Source organism: Theropithecus gelada, chromosome 12, assembly GCF_003255815.1.
Source record: "Theropithecus gelada isolate Dixy chromosome 12, Tgel_1.0, whole genome shotgun sequence".
Lineage (NCBI taxonomy): Eukaryota > Metazoa > Chordata > Mammalia > Primates > Cercopithecidae > Theropithecus > Theropithecus gelada.
In genome coordinates, this window is record NC_037680.1 from 100,462,251 (window position 1) to 100,487,022 (window position 24,772).

Consider the following 24,772-nt stretch of genomic DNA (forward strand, 5'->3'; position numbering starts at 1 on the left):
CGGGAGGCTGAGGCAGGAGAATCGTTTGAACCCAGGAGACGGAGGCTGCAGTGACCTGAGATCACACCATTGCACTCTGGCCTGGGCAACAAGAAGCGAAACTCTGTCTGAAAAAAAAGAAAAGAAAAGAAAGAATTCTACCACATTAAAAAGTTAAACCACAAAACTGAAGGTAAGCTAAAGTAAACAGAGTGATCAATCATGTATGATAAACTTCAAGCTGATGCCATAATTGTAATTACATGGTAACTTGAAGAAATATCGGATAGTAAAAGCCTAATGATTATATAACATGCTAATCTGAGTTATTCGCTTTGAATAATGGTTATATTGAGGAATTCGTGAATTTTTCCCTTTGTTCTCCTGCTTGCTTTGCTGTTTTCCCTAAATATGTCTGCTGAGATGAACTACAGAGAATATTTTTCCATCAGGTTCTCTAAAAATCTACCAGATGGGATCTCCCAAAGAATCCAATAGGAAACATACTCTTCTAGGAAATCACTGGAGGTCCCAAACCACTCTAATATGAATGATACCAGACCTCAAAGCTAACATTGAAAATGCATAGGTAAAACATCAAATAGCAGGCAGCAAGACAGAATACTACAAGCTTTTACTTTTTCTTTTTTTTTTCTTTTTTGAGACAGAGTCTTGCTCTGTTGCCCACCCTGGAGTGCACTAGTGTGATCTTGGCTCACTGCAACCTCTGCCTCCTGGGTTCAAGCCATTCTCCTGCCTCAGCACCCCGAGTAGCTGGGATTACAGGCACCTGCCACCACACCCAGCTAATTATTTTGTTTGTTTGAGACAAAGTCTCACTCTGTCGCCCAGGCTAGAGTGCAGTGGCGCAATCTCAGCTCATTGCAACCTTTGCCTCCCAGGTTCAAGCGATTCTCCTGCCTCAGCCTCCCGAGTAGCTGGGACTACAGGCATGCACCATCACACCCGGCTAATTTTTATATTTTTAGTAGACATGGGGTTTCACCCTGTTGGCCAGGATGGTCTCGATCTCTTGATCTCGTGATCCTCCTACCTCTGCCTCCCAAAGTGCTGGGATTACAGGCGTGAGCCACCACGCCCGGCCTAATTTTTGTATTTTTAGTAGAGATGGGGTTTCATCATATTGGCCAGGCTGCTCTCGAACTCCTGACCTCAAGTGACCAACCTGTCTCGGCCTCCCAAAGTGCTGGGATTACAGGTGTGAGCCACTACACCCAGCATACAAGCTATTTCCCTATAATATGTTGGATCACTGTTAGTACCTGGTTATACAGAATTTTCATTCCAGGAAGCACAAATGTGATATATTTACAGTAATAATGGTCAGCAGCAAATCTTTTCCTTGGGGAGGAAAGGGTGAGAAAAGAAAAAAGGAGGAAAAGAATCTACCATATAGGCCATGATAATCTTAAATGCTCTAAGCAAGCCATGTAATAGGCCTTCAAATGCATTAGAGATACATTAAAACATATTTGAAATGACATTTCCAGCATCTAAGAGTGCTTGGAACACGAATTTTAAAAAATAGTAGCAATAATTATTATTGCTGTTGTTATTAATTCTTATACTATTTTAGAATAATAAAGGAAGTCATAGACGCTGTATCTCTAGGTCTCTATAAACCTTAATAAATATATAGTTTGTAGAAAACCTTATTGGCATGTCCCTTATATTCAGTTAAAAGATAAATTAAAACCTCAGTCAAGATAGCAGCTTCTAAGGTATCGAAAACACTTATTAAGTTCTATACTCTTTGGTTATTTTCTTAATCCCAATTCTGAAACAAAAAATGAATTCAGCACATTAAAATCAGACACTTTGTATGTGAATTGCAGTTACAGTACTATTAAGTGAATGAAAAATGTCTAGCATTACATATAAACTCTGTACTATTAACATAATTTTGAATTATTATACAAGTTAAAAAGCTAAACATTTAGAAAATGTATTAATGACATCATATATACTTCACATTCAAAATCATGGATTATTCCAACATCGTTGTTAACCTGTCAGTAGAAGATCAAATGCAAAACAAAAAATTGCATCTAATTTATCTAAACTGGCTTAAATATATAACATGGAGTTAAAACATTACAAATATTGTCTGTTGGGTTAGGTGGTAGTTACTTGAAACATTTAGAGCTACAAGTACCCTATACAGTATAATACAGACACATACTTTTTTTTCTTTGTTTTTTTTTTAATAATACAGACACACAGTAATTATAAATATGTTAAACAACTTTAACTTTGTTAGTTAACAAAGAATCCCTTTAAATTATTTTTGGCATAGTGCCTGAGTCTCCATCAAAAAACCGGATGCGAGGCGTTGCTTATTTACAGCTTCATAACACGTAGTGCTGGAGTCTTCAAGTAGATTTCCAGTTAAAATGTAGGCTTATTCATGTATTCTTCCATTGTCTGAAAGCGAACAATAAATTAGAACAATTTTCCCTTTAAGTCACATCCTTCCTCAGACTGTGAAATCTTCTGCATTCTTTTATTTATTTGCCATTGTTGAAAACAAGTTGTCAAAAGGATACATGGACATAAAATCTTTGCATTCTAATCAAAGTTTGAGTATAATTTGTATACACATCCATATGGAGCTGGAATTAAGTAACTTTCAACTGAGAAAAAGTTAAGCTTGATCATAAAGGGAATGTCTGATAAGAGAAATACTTGGCCAGCGCAGTGTTCATGCCTATAATACCAGCACTTTGGGAGGCTGATGTGGGCAGATCATCTGAGGTCAGCCTGGCCAACATGACAAAACCCCATCTCTACAAAAAATACAAAAATTAGCCAAGTGTGGTGGCATGCACCTGTATTCCCAGCTACTCGGAAAGCCGAGGCAGGTGAATTGCTTGAACCGGGAGGCGGAGGTTGAAGTGAGCCAAGATTGCGCCCCTGTACTCCAGCCTGGGTGACAGTGAGACTCCGTCTCAAAAAAAAAAAAAGAGAGAGAGAGAGAAATGCTAAAGCAAAGTTGCCAAGATATCATTGTTGACTTAAGATAAGCATGCTTGCTAAAATGATCAGGAGGACCACATCCAGGTACCTGTATTAGAGAATTCTGAATTATATCTGTATAACATATGTATCATTACCGATATTGTGCAAAGCATCTTTATTATGCATATTGTCAAGACAAAAAAGACAAACAGACCAAAATTCTTAAGAATTCCTTTACTTCTCTACCAAGTTGACAGGAAAAAATATATAATTTCTGCCATATGTTTTCAAAGGCTTCCTCCCAAAGTATACCAATTATGTTTCTTTTTAACTTTTAAGTTTAAAGGTACATGTGCAGGTTTGTTATACAGGTAAATGTGTGTCATGGGGATTTGCTATACAGATGATTTCGTCATCCAGGTATTAAGCCTAGTACCCATTAGTTATTTTTCTGATCCTCTCCTTCCTCCCAGCCTCCACTCTCTGAAAGGCTCCAGTGTGTGTTGTTCCCTTCTATGTGTCCATGTGTTCTCATCATTTAGCTCCCACTTTTAAGTGAGAACATGAAGCATTTGTTTTTCTGTCCCTGCACTAGTTTGCTCAGAATAATGGCCTTCAGCTCCCTCCACGTCCCTGCAAAGGATGTGATCTCATTCTTTTCATACTGCCCATCAGTTACTAAGTTTGCTAACATGCCCCAAAGCCATAATATTTTTTTTCAGCATTTAAAAAAAAATGTTTGAACAGACTCACAATTACAGGTAGAGTTCAAAGTTAACAGTGGTGTTGCCGGTCCTATACCATGCCAGACAGATGGGCTTTCTCTTGCACGCTCTCCTACTTCAAACATATATATTTGTGTCACCCCAGGGCCCCAGGTGGAATCAATAGGAAAGCTCAAGAGGACAAAAAGTCAATCTGCCTCTTTCGTTTGAGTCACCATCTGCTCATTTAGCAATCCAAGTTCAACTCACTCTTAAGTTTAAACCCCAGGGTATATGAATCATATGAACCTGCCGGGAAATACGCAGACTGACGTGGGCTGAAGAGACCAAGGCTACTGGCTGAGCAAGATTGCTCAGGAGATACCAGGGCTAGAAATCTGCCCTTACCTTCAAAGGAGGTTTTCCAACTGGTTTTCACCGGCTCTATCTAGAATCCCAGAGTTCCTCTGCCGAAAAATACTTGTGTTCAGTCATCCACATTTGCTCAACAAAGCTCTCACTTCCTAAGGGGGCATTGGCCGAGACAGTCCCGTACCCCTCTACAGCTGCTGCCCGTGGGATCTTTTAACTTAGCAGAGGGATCATACGGGCCATTGGGCCATGCTGGTTTTGTGGAATCTAGAGTTTACACCATTTACATGGGAATATAAAGTTACAAATACAAAATCAGGTATAAAGTGTACTTAGAATGAGAAAAGAAATGACCACAGATTATGAATTTTGAAGATGACAAATAGCACCAAATAAATAACAGTTGCATGCTATTTTCATTAATTAATTGTTTGACACTCCTCTATCATATATTATATTGTATGGCTATGTACCTTCTGCAGTTAAAATATCTTACTTTTGCAAAGTTGACAAAAACCCATGACCAGATGGGGGCATTGCTAGGCCCTGCCTGCAGCCTTGAGAGGGGTCTGGAGATGACACTTTCCTGTCTTTGTGGTTCAGTGGCCTCTAGTCACTGGCGCTACTCACATCACCAGATGACTCAGTCTGCTAAACACCACACTGGCTGCCCTGTCTGAGCCAAGCCAGGCTGTTACTCAAGCTATGTAAACAAATAAGGTAAAAGTTGGTATTTTCTTGAGCTTGCCACTTTAAAGGTTTGGGGCAAACTTTTAGAGTTGGCAGAACCTTAGTTGCCCTTACCTTCGTAAGACAGGAGCTGGAGTCTGTATCTTGGGGCCTCTTCTGGATACATCTAGCTCTGTGGTGTTTCTTATGCGTATAGTACACTGCATGTTACGACTTCCTACTGCATTGTGGTTTGGCTTAGCTGTTAACATGGTTTACGCTTTTAAGGGTGACAGTGTTGGGGTGCACCTACCAGTTTCCCATGCACCCCAACACTGGGAAGGGCACATGGTATCCTATTGCTCGTGAGATACAATCTGGCCCTTCCCTTCTTTTTTCCAAGACTCACCCAGGCCGGAGTGCAGTGGTGTGATTACTGCTCACTGCAGCCTCGACCTTTCAGGCCCAAGTGATCCTTTCACCTTAGCCTTCCAAGTAGCTGGAATTACACATGCACACCACTATATCTGGCTAATTTTATTACTTTTTGTAGAGACAAGGTTCTCACTATGTTGCCTGGGCTGGTCTCAAAACTCCTGGGCTCAAGCGGTCCTTCTACATCAGCCTTCTGAGTAGCTGGAATTACAGGTGCACACCACCATACCTGGCTAATTTTATCATTTTTTTGTAGAGATAAGGTTCTCACTATGTTGCCTAGGCTGATCTCAAACTCTTGACTTAAGCGATCTTCCTGCCTGGGACTCCCAAGGTGCTGGGAATACAGGCATGAGCCATTGCACCTGGCCTTGAGCCCCTCTTCTTGACAGGCTGTTAGTCGGGGTAAAACATCTACTGTTTGTTGCTCCCACATATTGCAAGTCCTGTGGTTAATGACCACTATCACCTTTGAGAGTTTCATTTTCTTTTTTTTTTCTTTTTTTTTTCTTTAAGACAGAGTCTCACTCTGTTGCCCAGTCTGGAGTGCAGTAGCATGATCTCGGCTCACTGCAACCTCCACCCCCTGGGTTCAAGCGATTCTCCTGCCTCAGCCTCCTGAGTAGCTGGGATTACAGGTGCCCAGCACCATGTCCCGCTAATTTTTGTATTTTTAGTATTTTTAGTAGAGACAGGGTTTCACCATCTTGGCCAGGTTGGTCTTGAACGCCTGATCTCGTGATCCCTCCACCTCGGCCCAAAGTGCTGCGATTACAGGCATGAGCCACTGTGCCCAGCATTTTTTCTTTTTCTTTTTTTTTTTTTTTTTGAAATGGAGTCTTGCTCTGTCACCCATGCTGGAGTGCAGTGGCAAAATCTTGGCTCACTGCAACCTCTGCCTTCTGGGTTCAAGTGATTCTCCTGCCTCAGCCTCCCAAGTAGCTGGAGTTACAGATGTGCAGCATCACGACCGGCTAATTTTTGTATTTTTAGTAGGGACAGGGTTTTGCCATGTTGACTAGGCTGGCCTCGAACCCCTGACCTCAAGTGATCCGCCCACCTCGGCCTCCCAAAGTGCTGGGCTTACAGACATGAGCCACCACACCTGGCCAGAGGGTTTAATTTTCCTTCTAATAACTTCGTGCCATTATCCACATTGTTGTTACCCCCAAATAAGTATTCACAACCAAGTAAACAGTTCCTCTCTTTTCCTCTTATCAACATCTAGCCACTACACACTCAGAATAAGCTTTGAGCATTTGGAGATTTGAGACTATGTGTCGTCTTACTAAATATGCAGGCAGGTGTAGCTTTTTAAAAGTTATTATTATTCTAAGAAACTGTTATTAAGTAGGAGTTAGAAAAAAGTCTTAGGGGCTACTGAAGATAGACAGCTGTTCTCACAGCTAAAGCAATGTCACAAAGGTCTCCCTTAACCTTCAGTTACTACAAATATACAATTGGGTCCAAAACACAGGAAAAAAAAAAAAAAGCAGTAATTGTTTTCCTTTATGCAAGTATATTACTGGCTCCTATCCAGTTTAAACTTCTTAAGCAGGCAAGATATACAAAGTCAATTTTTCAACAAGTTCCCCAAAATATTCATTGACTTCACTGAATACCAGAGCCCAAGAGAAGGCTAATAACACGCTCTGTATTTGGCAAGTGTTGTTAATGCAACAGAAGAGACTGAGAGGGCGGCCATGACATTGCCTGCTCATAATGGGGACACCGGGGCTAAATGCAAGGTCCCCTGAGACCTACCCATCAAGCCCCTCCACTCAGTCACCAGGAACATGAACTACCAATTAGCGTTTAATTGTAAAAGAGCTCACTCTTGAAATACCTAATTCCTAGACTTAAATAGAACTAGCAACACCAAATTTATGACAACCTGTTTCCTAATTTGAGAGGATTTCAAATTAACCCAGGTGTGTCTTGGCCCTCAATTCAGCTTTAATTACTGAAGTGCCACAGACCCCGTTAAAAAGTCTGTTTCTCCTGTAAGGAGATTCCACAGTCAGGACCCTGAAGTCCTGAAGTTAAAAAAACCTCCGCCCCCTCCACCTGCCACCAACTCCCAGTATATTTTATGAAACACTGTTTTATGAAATTTCCAAACCACCGATTTCTCAAATGCTTTGTAAAGTTTTCCTCCCTGTGGCATTTGGAGGCGGCCAAATCAACATCAGAGTTTAAATGCATTTTTTTGAGGTGAGACACCTCTGGTAGTGAATGCATTGGCCTTCTAATGGGCACACACAGCTGCTTACGGCACCCACCAGAATAGATGTTTCCCTCCACATCCATTCACCAGAGGACTGATCCTCTGGCTGGGCGGGAGCAAGTAATCAGCCTAAAGATGCACCAAAACAGTTGCTGGGAGTTCACACCTAATAGTGTTTTGTTAATTTAATCACCCTATTCCAAATAGCAGAAAAAAATAGCTTTAATGCCAGTTTTACATATTTATTTATTTATTGAGATGGAGTCTCGCTCTGTCACCCAGGTGGTGCAGTGGCACTATCTCAGCTCACTGCAACCTCTGCCTCCCGGGTTCAAGTGGTTCTACGGCCTCGGCCTCCCACGTAGCTGGGATTACAGGCGCCCATCACCATGCCCGGCTAATTTTTGTGTTGTTAGTAGAGATGGGGTTTCACCATGTTGGCCAGGCTGGTCTCGAACTCCTAGCTTCAAGTGATCTGCCTGCCTCGGCCTCCCAAAGTGCTGGGATGACAGGAGTGAGCCACTGCGTCCGGCCAAATGCCAATTTTAAAAAGGTACTTTACAATGCTGTGGATCCTCTTGACCTACTTATTTGAAAATAGGAAGATGGGAAGACCCACTGAGGCTGTGGGAAGAAGAATCTAGAGGTGGCCGGGCTGGGATGGAACCCGGGCCCTCAGAGCATCTCATCTGGGACGGCAGAGGTCAGTGAAGTGCTCTTTCTCACAGTGTCCTGGGAGGAATGAAGGGGCTAATGTAGGTAAGTTCCTTGAGGAATAATGATGTAAATCTGTGCTGCTTCTAAAAGAACATTCCCATTTTATCTTATATAGAAATCCCAGAGTCCAGGGCAGTACCAAATGGATGCTTCTGGGTCCATTTACACCTTGGCAAGCAAGCCTTGGTGTTCCCAATTTCTTTATGCAAACAGGAGCACACACACAGCCTTCCCAAAAGGTGTAAGAAATTTTAATTAAAATGATAAATGCCATGCGCGATAATAAAGCTTTAATATCCCTGGCAAACAAAATAACAACGTACTGCTATTCTCCTTTCCCAGGGCAGCACAGGTATTTTAATGAGAGTCTTTTTATACATCTCATAAAATTATTCTTGAAAAGAATAGCACTAAGTATTTGATACCTTTTTGGCAGTGAAGGACTCTTGCACTCCAAAGCTCAGCCAAACGTGAAGAACAAAGACTCTAAAGCCCAATTACCTGGGTTCAAATCTCTATTCCACACTTCCTAGCTGTGTGAAATTAAGCAGGTCATTCAACCTCTTGGGGTCTCGGTTTACTCATCTGTAAAGTGGGAATAACAACACCACCTACCTTTTCAAGTTGTTGTGAGAATTAAATAAGCTAATACATATAAATAGTTCAGAAACTGTACCCAGCACACAGTAAGTACTCAATAAGTCTTGGTTAATATTATAATTATTAACACTATCATCATCATCATCATCATCATCATCATCTTTCTCTCATGGTTTGGGAAAGTGTACTGACCTCCTGTAACATATCAGAGTCTTCAATGGCTTTGACAGCAATTTTCTTGGATGTTTCCTGAATTTCTCCACCTATTATAAACTCGTCCAGGATGAAATAAGCCTTTTCAAAATTAAAGATAATATCCAGCTCGCAGACCTGGTAGAACAAAAACAAATGTTTTGATAAACTTGCAGTTGTATCAGGGGAAACATCTGCCCGAATCTCGAGCTGTTTCGGTTTGCACTCATGTGGCATACCAAAAATTAAAATATCAGATGGCATTTTAAGGACAGAAAAAAAGAACAGGGAATGCCAGGCCTTTAATAAATGGAATGCCACATTCTATTAAAGCAAAGCATGTCCTTAGATAATAATGTTTTGTGTTGCAACAGGAAATTTGAGGCTCAGTAAGGGAATGAGGCCACTCGGCTCCTCTTTCTATCTGCACCAAGAAAACTGAGCCACAGCTGCATTCCAGGCAGGAGGGCACAGCTTCATTGCTCCTGCTCTCTGCTCTGTAAATCTTGGCTTCTAGCTTTAGAACTCTCTCAGAAACTAACTCTTCAGAGGAAAATTAACTCAACTGTGCTAATTTTTCTCAAAATTATGTCACAGCACCAGTGGTTCTCACACTCATTCCAAAGGCTCATTGAAACACACGGTGCTGCGGCTCACCCCCAGAGTTTATGACTCAGGAGGTCTAGATAAGAACTGAGAATCTGCACTTTTAGCAGGTTCCCAGGTGATGCTGAGGCCGCTGGACTGGGGGATTTCACATCAAGAACGCCTGGCACACAGCAAAGCAGAGTCTGATAGATTTTGGTGTTTATTTCAGTGTAGCAAGTATGGCAAGATCGCTCCCATCATCCAAATAAGGCTCATTTCCCGTGCTCACACACTATCCTTGCTGTCTTACTCCCTACTTATTCCTCTACTCACTGACACCTTCTCTTTCCATACCATACCCCACCCACCCAACTGAAGCTGTTCTCTTGAAACTCTGCTCACTGAGTCTCCAGACTGCATAAATGTCTTCTTTTGAGAAGTGTCTGTTCATATCCTTCACCCAATTTTTGATGGGGTTGTTCTTTTTTTCGTATGTTTGTTTAAGTTCTTTGTAGATTCTGGATATTAGCCCCTTGTCAGATGGATAGATTGCAAAAGTTTTCTCCCATTCTATAGGTTGCCTGTTCACTCTGATGATAGTTTCTTTTGCTGTGCAGAAGCTCTTTAGTTTAATTAGATCCCAATTGTCTATTCTAGCTGTTGTCACTAGTCATTAGAAAAATACAAATCAAAACTACAATGAGATACCATCTCACGCCAGTTAGAATGGCGATCATTAAAAAGTTAGGAAACAACAGGTGCTGGAGAGGATGTGGAGAAATAGGATGCTTTTACACTGTTGGTGGGAGTGTAAATTAGTTCAGCCATTGTGGAAGACAGTGTAGCGATTCCTCAAGGATCTGGAACCAGAAATACCATTTGACCCAGCAATCCCATTACTGGGTATATACCCAAAGGATTATAAATCATTCTGCTACAAAGACACATGCACATGTATGTTTATTGCAGCACTATTCACAGTAGCAAAGACTTGGAACTAACCCAAATGCCCGTCAATGCTAGACTGGATAAAGAAAATGTGGCATATATACACCGTGGAATACTATGCAACCATAACAAAGGATGAGTTCATGTCCTTTTCAGGGATGTGAAGCTGGAAACCATCATTCTCAGCAAACTAACACAAGAACAGAAAACCAAACACTGCATGTTCTCACTCATAAGTGGGAGGTGAACAATGAGAACACAGGGACACAGGGAGGGGAACATCACACACCAGAGCCTGTCATGCGGTGGGAGGCCAGGGGAGAGATAGCATTAGGAGAAATACCTAATGTAGATGACAGGCTGATGAGTACAGCAAACCACCATGGCAAATATATACCTATGTAACAAACCTGCATGTTCTGCACATGTATACCAGAACTTAAAGTATAATTTTTTTAAAAAGGGAGGAGAAAAAAAAAAAGAAGAAAGTCTCCAGACCTCCGCAACGTTTACCTCTCACCTGCATGTGGTCCTCTTCACCAATCTCTGTTCCTTGAAAATCTCTTCTCCTTTGCTCTCCTAATTTTGGCAATACCGCTTAATGCCTGTTTTTCTCGTCTATCTCTGATAATTCCTTCTCAGATTCCTTGGATAATTTATCTCCCTCCTACCCTGCATTTGCTTAAGAAGTATTTAAGGTGTGCCTAGCACATATCAATCAACAGAACAGACAAACATCTCTGCTTCATGTTACTTATATTCTACCCATCCATCTTCTCCTTGAATATTCATGTTCCTCAAGGGAGCCTCTTCTCTTTGCAAAATGCATTCTCCTGGATCATCTTGCTGGCTCTCTACAGCTATGTCTAGCATGCGGGGAGCTCAACAAACCTAGATGACTAGCCCTGATCTCCCTCTGGGCCACTAGTCCAATATTTTCACCCACTAACTAGACATATTTACTTGCCTATTCCTCAATCCATGTCACCATGTCCCAAACTGACATCAAGATTATTCTTTTTCCTTTAATCCCTATTTTGCTTAGGAGTTGCAACCTCTTTCTAATTGTGCCATCTAATTCATTCTAGAGTTCAACCAACATACTTCCCCTTCCCCACTCACTCCTCTCCCTCCCTTGATCTCATCCCTCTGGATTTGGTCATCAGTTCCTACTGATTCTATTGTCTAAATAAGTCCCTACCCTTCCTCCCTTCTCTACTTTCACAGCTGCTGCTCAGGCCTGCAACACTTCTCAATCAGGCCACTGCAATGACCTTCCAGGTGGCGGCTGTACCTGCTCAAGACCATTGACCACTAATGCTTTGCTAAAATGCTGATCTTGTGCCTCTCCTGTGTAGGGTCTTCAGGACAAAGGCATATAGGAATCTTTACCAGCCTGGGCCCTGCTGTCTGGTTTCCTGCGCCAGTGCTCATCCGTGCATCTGACACACATGCCACAAACTCACAATGTCACGGTGCTTTTTTGTGCCTTTGCCCTCTGCACATTCCAAGAATTCTTGGATCGTGTCCTCAAATGTCCTCTTCTTTATTCTCCTGCTGGCAAAACCAAGCTCATTTTTTCAAGGCCAAATTCAAAAGTCAGGCACATGGCGATTCCCCAAATCCCCTTTTCCCCATTCACATTTCACATCACTTCCTGTGGGTTCTCACCTACATCTTCTGTGCACTAGTTTATGCTTATTGATTACTAATCACTCCCCCCATACTGTGAGTTCAGGACAGAAACTTTGTCTTCATCATCTTTATATCCCTGGTTTCTGGCACATTGTAAGACACAAAAAAATGCTTGTAAGATAAATGAAGGAGCAAGTTTAAATAGAGGTCTTGTCCAGGCACGGTGGCTTATGCCTGTAATCCCAGCACTTTGGAAGGCTGAGGCAGGTGGATCACTTGAGGTCAAGAGTTCAAGACCAGCCTGGCCAACAAGGTAAAACCCCGTCTCTACTAAAAATATAAAAATTAGCCAGGCATGGTGGTGCACGACTGTAATTCCAGCTACTCAGGAGGCTGAGGCAGAAGAATCACTTGAACCCGGGAGGCAGAGGTTGTAGTGAGCCAAGATCATGCCACTGCACTCCAGCCTGGGTGACAGAGCAAGACTCCTTCTCAAAAAATAAAAATAAATAGATATAGGCCTTGTTTCTAATATGCTAGAGATTAATGGCATCCCAGATACAATTCTATGGTTGTACTGAATGCTATAACTTTGCATGAAATAGATGTCAATATTTTAGCAAATTCCTCCATAATTTACAAGTTAGGTCAATAAACTAGCAAACTCCACAAGGAATATGGTTAAAGTTGACAGATCCAAATGAATCCAACTTCTACACAGAATTACCATGGCATACTGGGGGTATACCGTTGTTCATTTAAGCAGTTCCTTTATGGATATGGGCAGACTTTGGGCTGTTTCCACTTTTTATTCTAAATGATGCTGCCATAATTTTTGTTGTGTATTGTACACTAATTTGAGTATAGCGTAGGAATAAATTCCTCGGGGAATTGTTAGGTCAAAGGATTTATATATTTAAAACTGATAAATACTAAAATGTGGTCCTCCAAAGTAGTCTATAAAACTTAAAAGTTTCACTAACAGTAGGAGTGATTACCTGTTTATGCCATCTCCAGCAATGGATAGTCTCTAAATTTTCAGATGAACATTAATTAAATTCGTACTTCCCTGCTTATTAGTGAGACTATACATCTTATTAGATGTGCACTGGCCTTTTCCATTTCTTGCCTTGTCTACAAATTGCTTCTTAAAGACTTTGTATTTTTCTATTGTAATATTTATCTTAGAAATTTGAATGATTCTTTCGGTATCACAGATACTGTCTCCTTTCCCTGCTGTTGTATATGTTGCAAGCATTTTCTATGTAGAAGCTGAAAAGAATGAGGTAGATTTACATGCACAAATATGGCAAGAGCTCTAAGATAGACTAGTAAGGGGGAAAAAAAGAAAGTTGCAGAATAATATGCAGAATGAAATCTCATTTTTAAAAACTATATGTTTAGAGGGGTATGTAAAAATATGCATCATTTTTGCAGTTTTAAGCAATAGAAAGAAACAAAGAGAAATCACAATAGATCAGACATCCATGTACATGAAAGAAGGTATGAGAAGTAAGCAGTTACCAGAGGTCAGAAAAGGCAGAAGTCAGGAGTTATAGTAGCAAGCTGAGGAACCTCAGAGTTCATGGCAGGCGTAGACCAGGAATCCAAGACAGACAGGAGCCTCATTAGGAGAAACAAACAATTAAAATCCTGCAAAGTGAACCTGACAGATACTAATGAAAATTCTCTAGGAACTTCTTATACCCCACTTTGACGCATCTCCAGGTCTGGGTCCTCCAGCAGCCATGGGGCAATTAATTTACTGTACTAGTTTCAAGGGATAAGGGTAAGGTAAGGTGGTATGCAGAGTTAGAGACACGACACACACACACACACACACACACACACTCACCCCTTGATATACAGTTACTATCTTTAGATCTAAAGAGAAATGAATATGCAAGTTCCATAGGCATTATAAAGAATGTTACAACTGAGCAACTATTTCACATACAGCAACTGGAAAGTGCTACCCTATGGTTATTCTTTGAGTCTGCTGCCATCTGAGAATGAGAGAAAACATCCAGGAAGACCCTTAGACCAGTTCATATTCAATTTTTTTTCTTTTTCTTTTTCTTTTTCTTTTCTTTTTTTTTTGAGACAGTCTTACTCCATCACCCAGGCTGGAGTGCAGTGGAGTCATCTCGGCTCACTACAACCTCCACCTCCTGGGTTCAAACAATTCTTCTGCCTCAGCCTCCTGAGTAGCTGGGATTACAGGCATATGCCACCAGGCCTGGCTAATTTTTTTATTTTTATTTTTAGTAGAGACAGGGTTTCACCATGTTGGCCAGGCTGGTCTTGAACTCCTGACCTTAAGTGATCCCCCCCACCTTGGCCTCCCAAAGTCCTGGGATTACAGGCATGAGCCTCCATTCCCAGTCCCAATTCACGTTTCTGAAGCTACTGCTTAATTACTCACACCTGTAATCCCAGCACTTTTCAGGGACCGAGGCAGGCTGATCACTTGAGGTCAAAAGCTCAAGACCAGACTGGGCAACATGGGCAAAGATAGAAACTATCATTTAACTTTATCTTCAATGTCCTAGCCTTGTGCTCTACTGTACTTTGGCTTCAAGTTCTTTTCTTACAGCAGAATTCATGATGCAGTGAGATTATTTCTGGCATTTCACCAACTGAATCCTTTTGGACAGAATCTAAGAAGCACATGTCCTTATTAAATTATGCTCTAAAGTAAATACAAAATGTTTCAAGTTACATGCAGCAAATGCTTCAAATAACAGTAAACTATATAAGTACCATAAAGCTATGTATAAAATAAGAACAGGCCGGGCACAGTGGCTCACACCTGTAATCCCAACACTTTGGGAGGCCAAGGTGGGTGTATCACCTGAGGCCAGGAGTTCCAGACCAGCCTGGCCAACCTAACGAAACCCCATCTCTACTAAAAATACAAAAGTTAGCCAGGCGTGGTAGTGCACGCCTGTAATCCCAGTTACTAGGGAGGCTGAGGCAGGAGAATTGCTTGAACCCAGACGGCAGAAGTTGCAGTGAGCCGAGATCGCGCCATTGCACTCCAGCCTGGGCGACAACAGCGAGACTCCATCTCAAAAAAAAAATAAAATAAAATAAAACAAGAATAATTATAATGCAATGTACAACTATATAGCAATGAAGAGTTTGTTGAGTATTGCTATCACGCCATCTCTTTGCCCCTCCCAGCAGCCCTACAAGGTTAGCAAAGTAAACACTTCTCTTAACCTTTTTGAGGGCCATTTTTCTCATCTGTAAAACAGAGATACATGATAGGCCCCAAATCCTTGAACTGGTGAGTCAGTGAGCCTACACCGGCATCTGGGGGACTCATAGCACTCTTCCCCAACAGCAAAAAACAAACACACAAAAAACTCCCTACATCAAGTTCAAAAGCTCTCTGGGACATCAACACCCTCACACATGGAGGCACCAGTAAAAATGCACACTATAGTCTGTAATGCAGAAATATGGCAGGTATCTAAATCCTCAGACTTTTATCTGGCATAAGACTTTGAGGCATTTCCCCTGAGCCTCTATAATTTGGGGTTAATGCTACTTACTGAAGATCGGAAGATTAACTAGTTAATCCTTGTAAATCTCCTTGGAATTGAAAAGTGCTAAAAATATATATATTTTAAATTAGTAGCCAGAGATTTTCATCCATCTGTCTTCAGCAGATAATATTTTCCAGTGTTATCAGAGAAGCTCAGTACCAAGTTTTCCCCTAGATAACATTATATAAGGGCAGAATTCAAGGAAAGCTTTAGTATTAATATGGGAGGAAAAGAAAACCAAAGAGAAATATTTTATTGCTGAGATTATGTCAATGAAAATCAGTACTGGAAGTCTTTGCTCATTACTGTTAATTAATAAGAACTGAACTTCTACTGGGCACACAGCCTTGAATTGCTCTTAGCTGCTCTTAGCTTAATGAAAGATTCATTGAATTTTTTAATAAATTAAATTTTGGTACATGACAAAGACAGAGCTTCCAAAGGTATACCAAAATAGAATGGAAAATTAATGTTAGAGAAATGGGAATTCATTCTGACTCTCTTTGTACTTTAACTGGGTTTAGCATGGGCGAAGGTCACTCAAGTTCTCTTGAGAAGCAGAATGCCCTGAGATGTCTGGTTGAAATTTGGTCAGATAGATTAAGATCAAAATTCAGCCACAATTCACATTATCACAGTTGGTTTAATCTACGAAAATGCGACAGGTCAGGCCAGAGTTCAGAAAGGAGAAAGAGAAGGCAGGTTATGGGAATGCTCAGACCTCAGGGAAACTTCTTCAGGCTCTTGCAAAAGGCGAAGTCTGTAGTTTATTTCAAAGAAAAGTACAAAAATGTGAGAATTCATTTGAATAGTAGAAAGTATTAAATTAAATAATATGTTTGAAAACGTGCTATTATACATTTGCAAATTTTTCCTTTAAAAAAATGAAAATAAACTTGGTACACCAAGAGGAGAAAGAAAAGATGGTCTAGTTGTCTTATTGCTGTTATATACAGACCAACAACCTGAAATCCCTGAAGCAACATTTTAGGTCTTACAATATCATTTGCAAGGGGGAAGAAAAGGGAAGGAGGAAAAATTCTTTTAGAAATCTATCCAGTGTTCATCCTTATGAAAAGTGTTGCAACAAATTTGATTAAATGTGTTCAATATTGCAAATACTGCTCATTCTGTTAAAGAGAATAACAACAACAAAAATAAACTCTTCTGGAAGCAAATTATCCTAACACTTAACAAAAATCTTCAGTGAGTAAGGGAAGAAGGTATTAAGCGAAGAAAATGCTTTCCAAATCCAGTGATTTATTTCTTAAGACTGTTAACTGGATTAAATGTTTTGGAACATTTGCTATCAGATCTGGCCCACAGCTGTTACAAGTTAAGCGGTGGGGGTATACAATGAGTCACCAAGCATGGTCTCAACAGAATTGCAATTTGGTGGTCGAGCAAATTGGGTGCCAATGAGGGACACTCCAAGGTCATTCCTTGTTGCTGGAGAACTCTCAGGTATATAAAAAGGGAAATGAGGCCTGGAGGCGGTGGCTCACGCCTGTAATCCCAGCACGTTGGGAGGCCAAGGCAGGCGGATCACCCGAGGTCAGGAGTTCAAGACTAGCCTGGCCAACATGGTGAAACTCCATCTCTAATAAAAATATAAAAATGAGCCAGGCATGGTGGCGGGGGACTGTAATCCCAGCTACTCGGGAGGCTGAGGCAGGAGAATCACTTGAACTCGGGAGGCAGAGGTTGCAGTGAGCAGAGATCGTGCCATTGCACTCCAGCCTGGGCAACAAGAGCAAAACTCTGTCTCAATAAATAAATCAGTCAATAAAAAAGGGAAGTGCAACAAGGCTGGAGGAGTGGTCAGGGATCCATGCTTTGAAAGGTTAAACGACAGGCTAGGGAGATTGATTTTATTTATTGTACATGATGGAAAGTGGTTGTGAAGGAATGCCACACCTATATCTGGGTTTTTTAAGGAAGATGGTAACTAATAAGGCAAGAGGGCGAACAGAGAAAAGCTCAGAGGCATAAAAAGCCAGGTAGGATGTTTAAGAGAAAAGCGAAATTGAAATTCCAAGTGAACCTATACCAGTGAGAGTGGAAAGAAGGAAATGAATGTCAGCCCAATTTGAATAGATAGAGGCAGATTCCAGTAAAGTGTAGAAAAAGACGAAAGAAACAGCATCCTTTTGCACTGAAGGATCCTGGAACATAACAAATTCCAATCACAAGACAGAACAGATTTTCAGTAGATGAGTTTGGTTCTGGACCATGAGAAGCCCAGTGAAGACTGTCACCAACCAGGGGAAGAAGAGTCACATAATAAGGGATTTCCAGGGCAGAGAGTCAGTACACACAGAGTTAGGAAGAAATGAGGGCATTTAGGGATGGCTGAGTGGAAGAAACCAAGGAGGGGCCTTCAGAAATAACAGGACAAGAGTCAGCAGAAATCAATGTCATGGCAAAATCAAGAATTTAAAGAAAGCGTCATGGTGAACAAGGGTACGGTGCTGCAGCGAGAAGCAGGTGAAGGCAGGTGAAGACTCAAGAGGAATCGCTGGTGTCAACCCACAGGAGGGTTCAGTGGTAACTTGCTGATTTCCTTGGAGAGTCAAGATGGACCCATGCTGTAAGCACGGCCAAGTGAATGAGTTCTGAGGACAGGAGCACCTAGTATAGCATATCGCTTGGCAGAAAGTGCAAAAAGATTATTGAATAACAATGTGAAAGAAAAGGATCTGGTTTTGTTGTTTGTTGCTATTTTTCTTATGCACAAATAACTAAGAATACTTATAGCTTAGAAAAAAAGCCAGAGAAAGGATAAAAAGTCAAAACAGAAAAGAGATGACAATGTCAATGAAGTATAAAGAACAGAATATCAAGAAATCCTTCAGAGTTAAATTCTGGTTCACTGAAATAAGGTCTCTGGTGCATTTGTAGTATGAAGACAAAGATACATCCACCTCTTGAAAGCTTTGGGTGGCCGGGCGTGGTAGCTCATGCCTATAATCCTAGCTCTTTGGGAAGCTGAGGTGGGAGAATTGCTTGAGGCCAAGAGTTCAAGACCAACCTGGCAACATAGCAGGACCCTGTCTCTATTTAAAAAGGAAAAAGGAAAGCTTTGGGTCTTTCATTTACTGAGAATTACAGGTAGGGAGAAAAGTCTTGTATTCTAATCTTAGGGGACTAAGGTGATCTTTGGTTCAAGTTCAATTCATATTTTAGATGTGAGAGAGAAAAGGGATGCGATGAGAGACAGAACTGAAGTAAGAGCTGAGATGGGGACTGTAGCTAATCCTAACCGACAAGGACAACACTTACATTTCCAAAATATTTGTCCAGCAGCTCCACGTAACGATGCACAATCTCTAGCGTCAAGAGCTCATTGTCCTGATTTTCTATTGCACAGCAAAAATATAAACTAGCATACCTTGAAATGAAAAATAACAAAAGGAAAATATGACGATACATTAAGCAACCTGGAGACAGTTTTTCCCGTGAATATGTAAAGTCACCTCCTCCCCCCCGAGCCTCTCCTCATCCAAGAATGAAATCATTATTCATCACCCCCAATAGCCTCCTGAATATAAATCAGAATATATGAAAATGCTGTGGGGGTTGGATTACTTCCGTTAATTACGCATGAAAGGCTCTCAACAAAATTGTACCTTGAAGAGCTATTATCAGGAGGACAGTATCCTTTCACCCCTGGTAATCAGGGTGTCTTCACACCCCTCTCCAGCCTGTCAATTGTTTTTTGTAAAATAGAAAGCCCTGACCAGTGCTGTCAGGAGCCCACGCTCCCCACTCTCCCGCTTCACAATGCACTTCAGTCATTCTGTGTGAGCCTCCCTCCTCAACTTGTCAGACTCCAACCTTGGGCCCAGCAGATGGAGCTTTGCAGGCACTTGCTGGTAATTGAGTCCATTGAATATCAGTCTGTGAAGGTTACCTCTGTTTTTCCCAATGAGTTTTATAGACACCCTTTGCAAGAGCATATCTAAGGAGCATAACTCCTTCCAGGAGCTGCAGCGGAGTGTTGGATACAAGGTCAAGTTAGCTGTGTTCTGTTCCTGGCTTAGGCATCAATTACCTGGGTCTCCAAGGGCAAAATCATGTTACCTCTCAGGCTTAGTTCTCTCACCTGTGGTGGGTCCTTTCTAGTAATGGTCTTGCCGTGGCAAGCAGGTATGGTAAAAAGAATACGCAGGCTTTAAAGCCAAAAAGATCTGGATTTGAAGCCTGGCTCCAGCAATGAACACTCAATTACTGTGACTGGGAACTGACTACTTAAACTCTTTGTGTCCTCAATGTACTCATTACAAATTCAAGTAATAGGCATAGTAAGAGCTGTCCCACTGAACACATCCCCACCTCTCTGTCATACTAACCTACATTTTTTCCAAAGCACTTGTTACTAACTGACAATATTTTCTTTGGTTACTTAATAAATATGTATACTCCATGAGAGCAGGAATGTCATCTGTCTTGTTCACTGATGTATTTACAGCCATTAGAACAATGCCAGGAATGGCAGGGCATGATAGCTAACACTTGTAATCCCAGTGCTTTGGGAGGCCGAGGCAGGTGGATCACCTGAGCACAGGAGTTCCAGACCAGCCTGGCCAACATGGTGAAACCCCATCTCTCTTAAAATACAAAAATGAGTCAGGCATAGTGGCAGATGCCTGCAATCCCAGCTACTCGGGAGGCTGAGGCAAGAGAATCGCTTGAACCCAGGAGGTGGAAGTTGCAGTGAGCCGAGATCATGCCATTGCACTCCAGCCTGGGCGACAGAGTGACATTCCATCTCCAAAAAATTCAAAAAGAACAATGCCAGGAATGTAACAGGTTTTCATACCACTTTTCTTGAATGCATGCATGCACTATCAAGGTGTAGTTTATTTACCTAGAATCCTGAATCCTGGCACCTAGAATTTCTTTCAATAAAATGAGAGTTATTTTCTAGTTAGTCTATTGGTACAAATATCTGGGCTCCAGCCTTCAAAGATTTCAGTAAGTGATGGAATTGCTCTATAGCAATCTAAAATGTTCAGGATTAGAACAAACCAAAGCAAGACTGAGAAACTGAGCTCTCAAAAAGTTACTCACACCTTTTATAAACAAGTTTTAGTTCCTTCCAGTCAACAAAACTGCTTGTCCTGTGACCACGGGAGAGAATAATCTGAACAATTTCCCGGGTGATCTTCTTCCTCTCTTTGTCAGGCAGAGTGATGTACCATTTCTGTAGCCGTAATTTCCCTTGTCGACTGAAGAGCAATATGAAATGTATCTAGAACAAACAAAGCACACAAAAAACAGAACCTGATCAACCAAGTCATTCTGCCGTTCTGCAAAGACACTGAAATTCAGTGATGGATTTACATAGAAAGATAATTCTGAACAGAAGAAAAAACACTTATCAGCATGGAAGCTATCTCATCTGGCAAATTATATTTAACCCACCAGAGAAAAAAGAAATGTGTATATCACAGACGCAGCTTACTTTTATTAAAGGAGAAAACTAAATTTTTTATTTTAATTCTTTTTTTTTTTTTTTTTAAGATGGAGATAGAGTCTCGCTCTGCTGCCCAGGCTGGAGTGCAGTGGCGCAATCTCGGCTCACTGCAACCTCCACCTCCTGGGTTCAAGCAATGCTCCTGCAAAGCCTCCTGAGTAGCTGGAATTACAGGCGCCCCCACCTCCATGCCCAGCTAATTTTTGTATTTTTAGTAGAGACGGGGTTTCACCATGTTGGCCAGGCTGGTCTCGAACTCCTGACCTCAGGTGATCACCCTGCCTCAGCCTCCCAAAATGCTGGGATTACAGGCATGAGCCACCGCACATGGCCTTATTTTAATTCTTTTTAAGTGTTATAAACACATATAGGGAAAAATACATCAAGAAAGTAGTAGTACTTCTGTTTTTAAAACATTAATTTCTTCCTTTACAAGACGAAAAAAAATGTTAAGGCAATAGAAGGGTTTACTTTACAAATTACATTCCAGCACCATATTTAACTATGGAAACATAATGATAACATAGAAATAAAGGGGAGAAGAAAAGGAAGTGAGGCTGAAGCAAGGGGCAAGAGAAAGTGAGACGCTGTCTTAAATGTAAGCTTTTTTTTTTTTTTTTTTTTTTTTTTTGAGACAGAGTCTTGCTTTGTCACTCAGGCTGGAGTGCAGTGGCATGATCTCGACTCACTGCAACTTCCACCTCCCAGGTTCAAACGATTTTCATGCCTCAGTCTCCCAAGTAACTGAGATTACATGTGCATACCACCATGCTCAGCTAATTTTTTTGTGTTTTTAGTAAAGTCGGGGTTTCACCATGTTGGACAGGCTGGTCTCGAACTTCTGGTGTCAGGTGATCCGCCCATCTCAGCCTCCCAAAATGCTGGAATCGCAGGCATGAGCCACTGCATCCAGCCTTAAATGTAAGCTCTTTTCTCCACTTTGCATGTTACTTGGCTGAGAGCTTCAGAATCAACCATCTCAAGTTGCAATTGTCTTTGGCATCACCATAGACTCCTAACAATTTAGACAGTGTATTGGCTACACCAGGAAACAACCTGATTTTATTTTCAAATAAGTTTCAAAATGTGTATTTGAAATGATGGTGATGAATTTTAAAAGGTTTAAATATGCAGAAGACATTAGAACATCTGGAAATTTACTTCAAAACCTTGGAAGGTACAGCACTTGGTGGCTCACACCTGTAATCCCAGCACTTTGGGAGGCCAAGGCGGGATAATCACTTGAGCCCAAGAGTTTGCGACAAGCCTGGGCAACACAGTGAGACACCATCACTAAATTTTTTAAGGCTTTGGTAGAATGTTTTCTTAAAAAGAAATTTTTAAAAACCCTTGCAGGTATGGTATATTTAATTTTTGGAAATTGTCAGATGGCCTAATCTTTATTTTATGAGAATTAAGCGTTCTCAATCCACGGTATCAGAAGATCAGGTTTAGAATCATAATTTATTTTGTTCAGTTGTTTTGTTTTTAAAAAATAAAGTGCATTGTTTCGGTTAATTATATAATGAAGGAAATTATATATACTGGGAACAAAAAATTATTAGATTTTAAGAAAACATTTTACAGATAAAAGCTTAAACTTCAGGCTGGGTGCGGTGGCTCACGACCATAATCCCAGCACTTTGGGAGGCCGAGGTGGGTGGATCACCTGAGGTCAGGAGTTCGAGACCAGCCTGACCAACACGGAGAAACCCCGTCTCTACTAAAAATACAAAATTAGCCAGGTGTGGCAGCGCATGCCTGTAGTCCCAGCTACTTGGAGGCTGAGGCAAGAGAATTGCTTGAATCTGGGAGGCAGAGGTTACAGTGAGCTGAGATCACTCCATTGCACTCCAGCCTAGGCAACAAGAGCGAAACTCTGTCTCAAAAAAAAAAAAAAAAAAAAAAAAAAAAAAAAAAAACAACCAGATTCAACTCTATTGAAAAGGCTGAGGCCTAAATGTCATGACATAAACCATTACAACTCACTAGGTGGTGATATCTGAGGGTCAAATGAAATCATGCTTTTTACTCAGATCTTCCCCTAACTGCCCGCCCACCCCCCCCGCCCACCGAATTTTAGGTCTTCTTTTGAAGTGTAGTGGCATGACTATAACTCACTGCAGCCTCAACCTCCCAGGCTCAGGCGATTCTCCCACCTCAGCCTCCCCAGTAGCTGGGACCAAAGGCATGCACCACCATGCCTGGCTAATATATATATGTTATTTATTATATATAAATAATTTTATATATATATATATATATATATTTTTTTTTTTTTTGTAGAGAGGTCTCCCTATGTTGTCCAGACTGGTCTTAAACTCAAGTCTACAGAATATGAGGTCTTCTTTTGGAGTGCAGTGGCATGATCATAGCTCACTGCAGCCTCAACCTCCCAGGTTCAAGTGATTCCCCCTGCCTTGGCCTGCCAAAGTTCTGGGATTACAGGCGTGTGCCACCATGCCCAGCTAATACTTTTTAAATTTTGTTGTAGAAACGAGGTCTCCCTATGTTGCCCAGACTGGTCTCAAACTCCTAGGCTCAAGTGATCGTCCCGCCTCCATCTCCCAGAGTGTTGTGATTACAGGCATGAACCACCATGCCCAGCTTGAGGTTCTTAATAATTCATCTTTTTTTTTTTCTGGTAACTACAAATTACTTTTTTAATAATTTCAATTTCTGTGTTAGATTCAGGGAGTACATGTGTGCATTTGTTACATGGGTATATTGTGTGATGCTGAAGTTTCGGGTACAACTGAACCTGTCAACCAGCTTAAGTTAGTTTCTTAGCCCTTGCCCCACTCCCTTTTTTCCCCTTTTGGAAGTCCCCAGTGTGTATTGCTACCATCTTTATGTTCATACGTATCCAGTGTTTAGCTCCTGCTTGTGAGAACATGCAATATTTGATTTTCTGTTACTGTGTTAATTCCCTTAGGATAATGGCCTCCAGCTGCATCCATGTTGCTGCAAAGGACGTGATTTTGTTCTTTTTTAGGCTGCATAGTATTCCGTGATATATACGTACATTACCATGTTTTCTTTATCCATTCCACCATTGATGGGTGGGTCCATGTCTTTCTATTCACTTTCTATTGTGAATAGTGAATAGGTAATCTTAGAAAAGAAACATCCATCATAATAATGATATGAGGTCCAAGACATCACAGGTGATGAGAAACCAATTTAAAAACCCTCCTCATCAGCAGCTTTAAGAAAAATCACCTTCAGTCTGGAATTTTAACACAGCATTTTTTTTTTTTTTGATCTGTTTCACTATAACACAGGTATAAACAATTCAACAATCTTGGCCAGGTGTGGTGCCTCACACCTGTAATCCTGGCACTTTGGAAGGCTGAGGAAGGAGGATTGCTTGAGCCCAGGAGTTTGAGAGTAGCCTGGGAAACATAGCAAGACTCCATATCTATCTAAAATAATAAATAATAATAATCAAATTCAATAATCAAACACTACCTTCTGAGAATTGTATTGAGAAGGGTATTTTTGCTTCCAAGAAGAGATCATAAAAGTGACTGACATTCTAAGAGCATAAAATAGAATGGTTATATGATCACAAGAGAATAAGGCTCAGCATTGCATCATCACGGTGAGTAAGATTATTCAATCCAATGCCTAGTGAACAGTTCCGTTTTTACTGGGAAAATGAAGTCCACACATTTGCCTGGTGTTCTCTTGC

At 41.1% G+C, this 24,772-nt stretch overlaps 1 protein-coding gene across 2 annotated transcripts in view; it reads right to left on the reverse strand.

The window, feature by feature from the left end:
• Positions 1-1,080: 1,080 nt before the first annotated feature.
• AP1S3 (adaptor related protein complex 1 subunit sigma 3) overlaps positions 1,081-24,772 on the reverse strand; it is a 77,923-nt gene continuing 54,231 nt past the window's right edge. The window contains exons 2-5 of one of the 2 annotated variants that reach the window (XM_025404822.1): positions 20,675-20,853; positions 18,882-18,990; positions 8,875-9,012; positions 1,081-2,424 (exon numbers count right to left, since the gene is read on the reverse strand). In XM_025404822.1, coding sequence (XP_025260607.1) covers positions 2,389-2,424; positions 8,875-9,012; positions 18,882-18,990; positions 20,675-20,853 — 462 coding nt within the window. In that variant the 3' untranslated portion in view covers positions 1,081-2,388. Of the gene's footprint in view, positions 2,425-8,874; positions 9,013-13,569; positions 13,699-18,881; positions 18,991-20,674; positions 20,854-24,772 lie in introns of those variants that run through there. The other variant, XM_025404823.1, reaches the window with a different exon arrangement.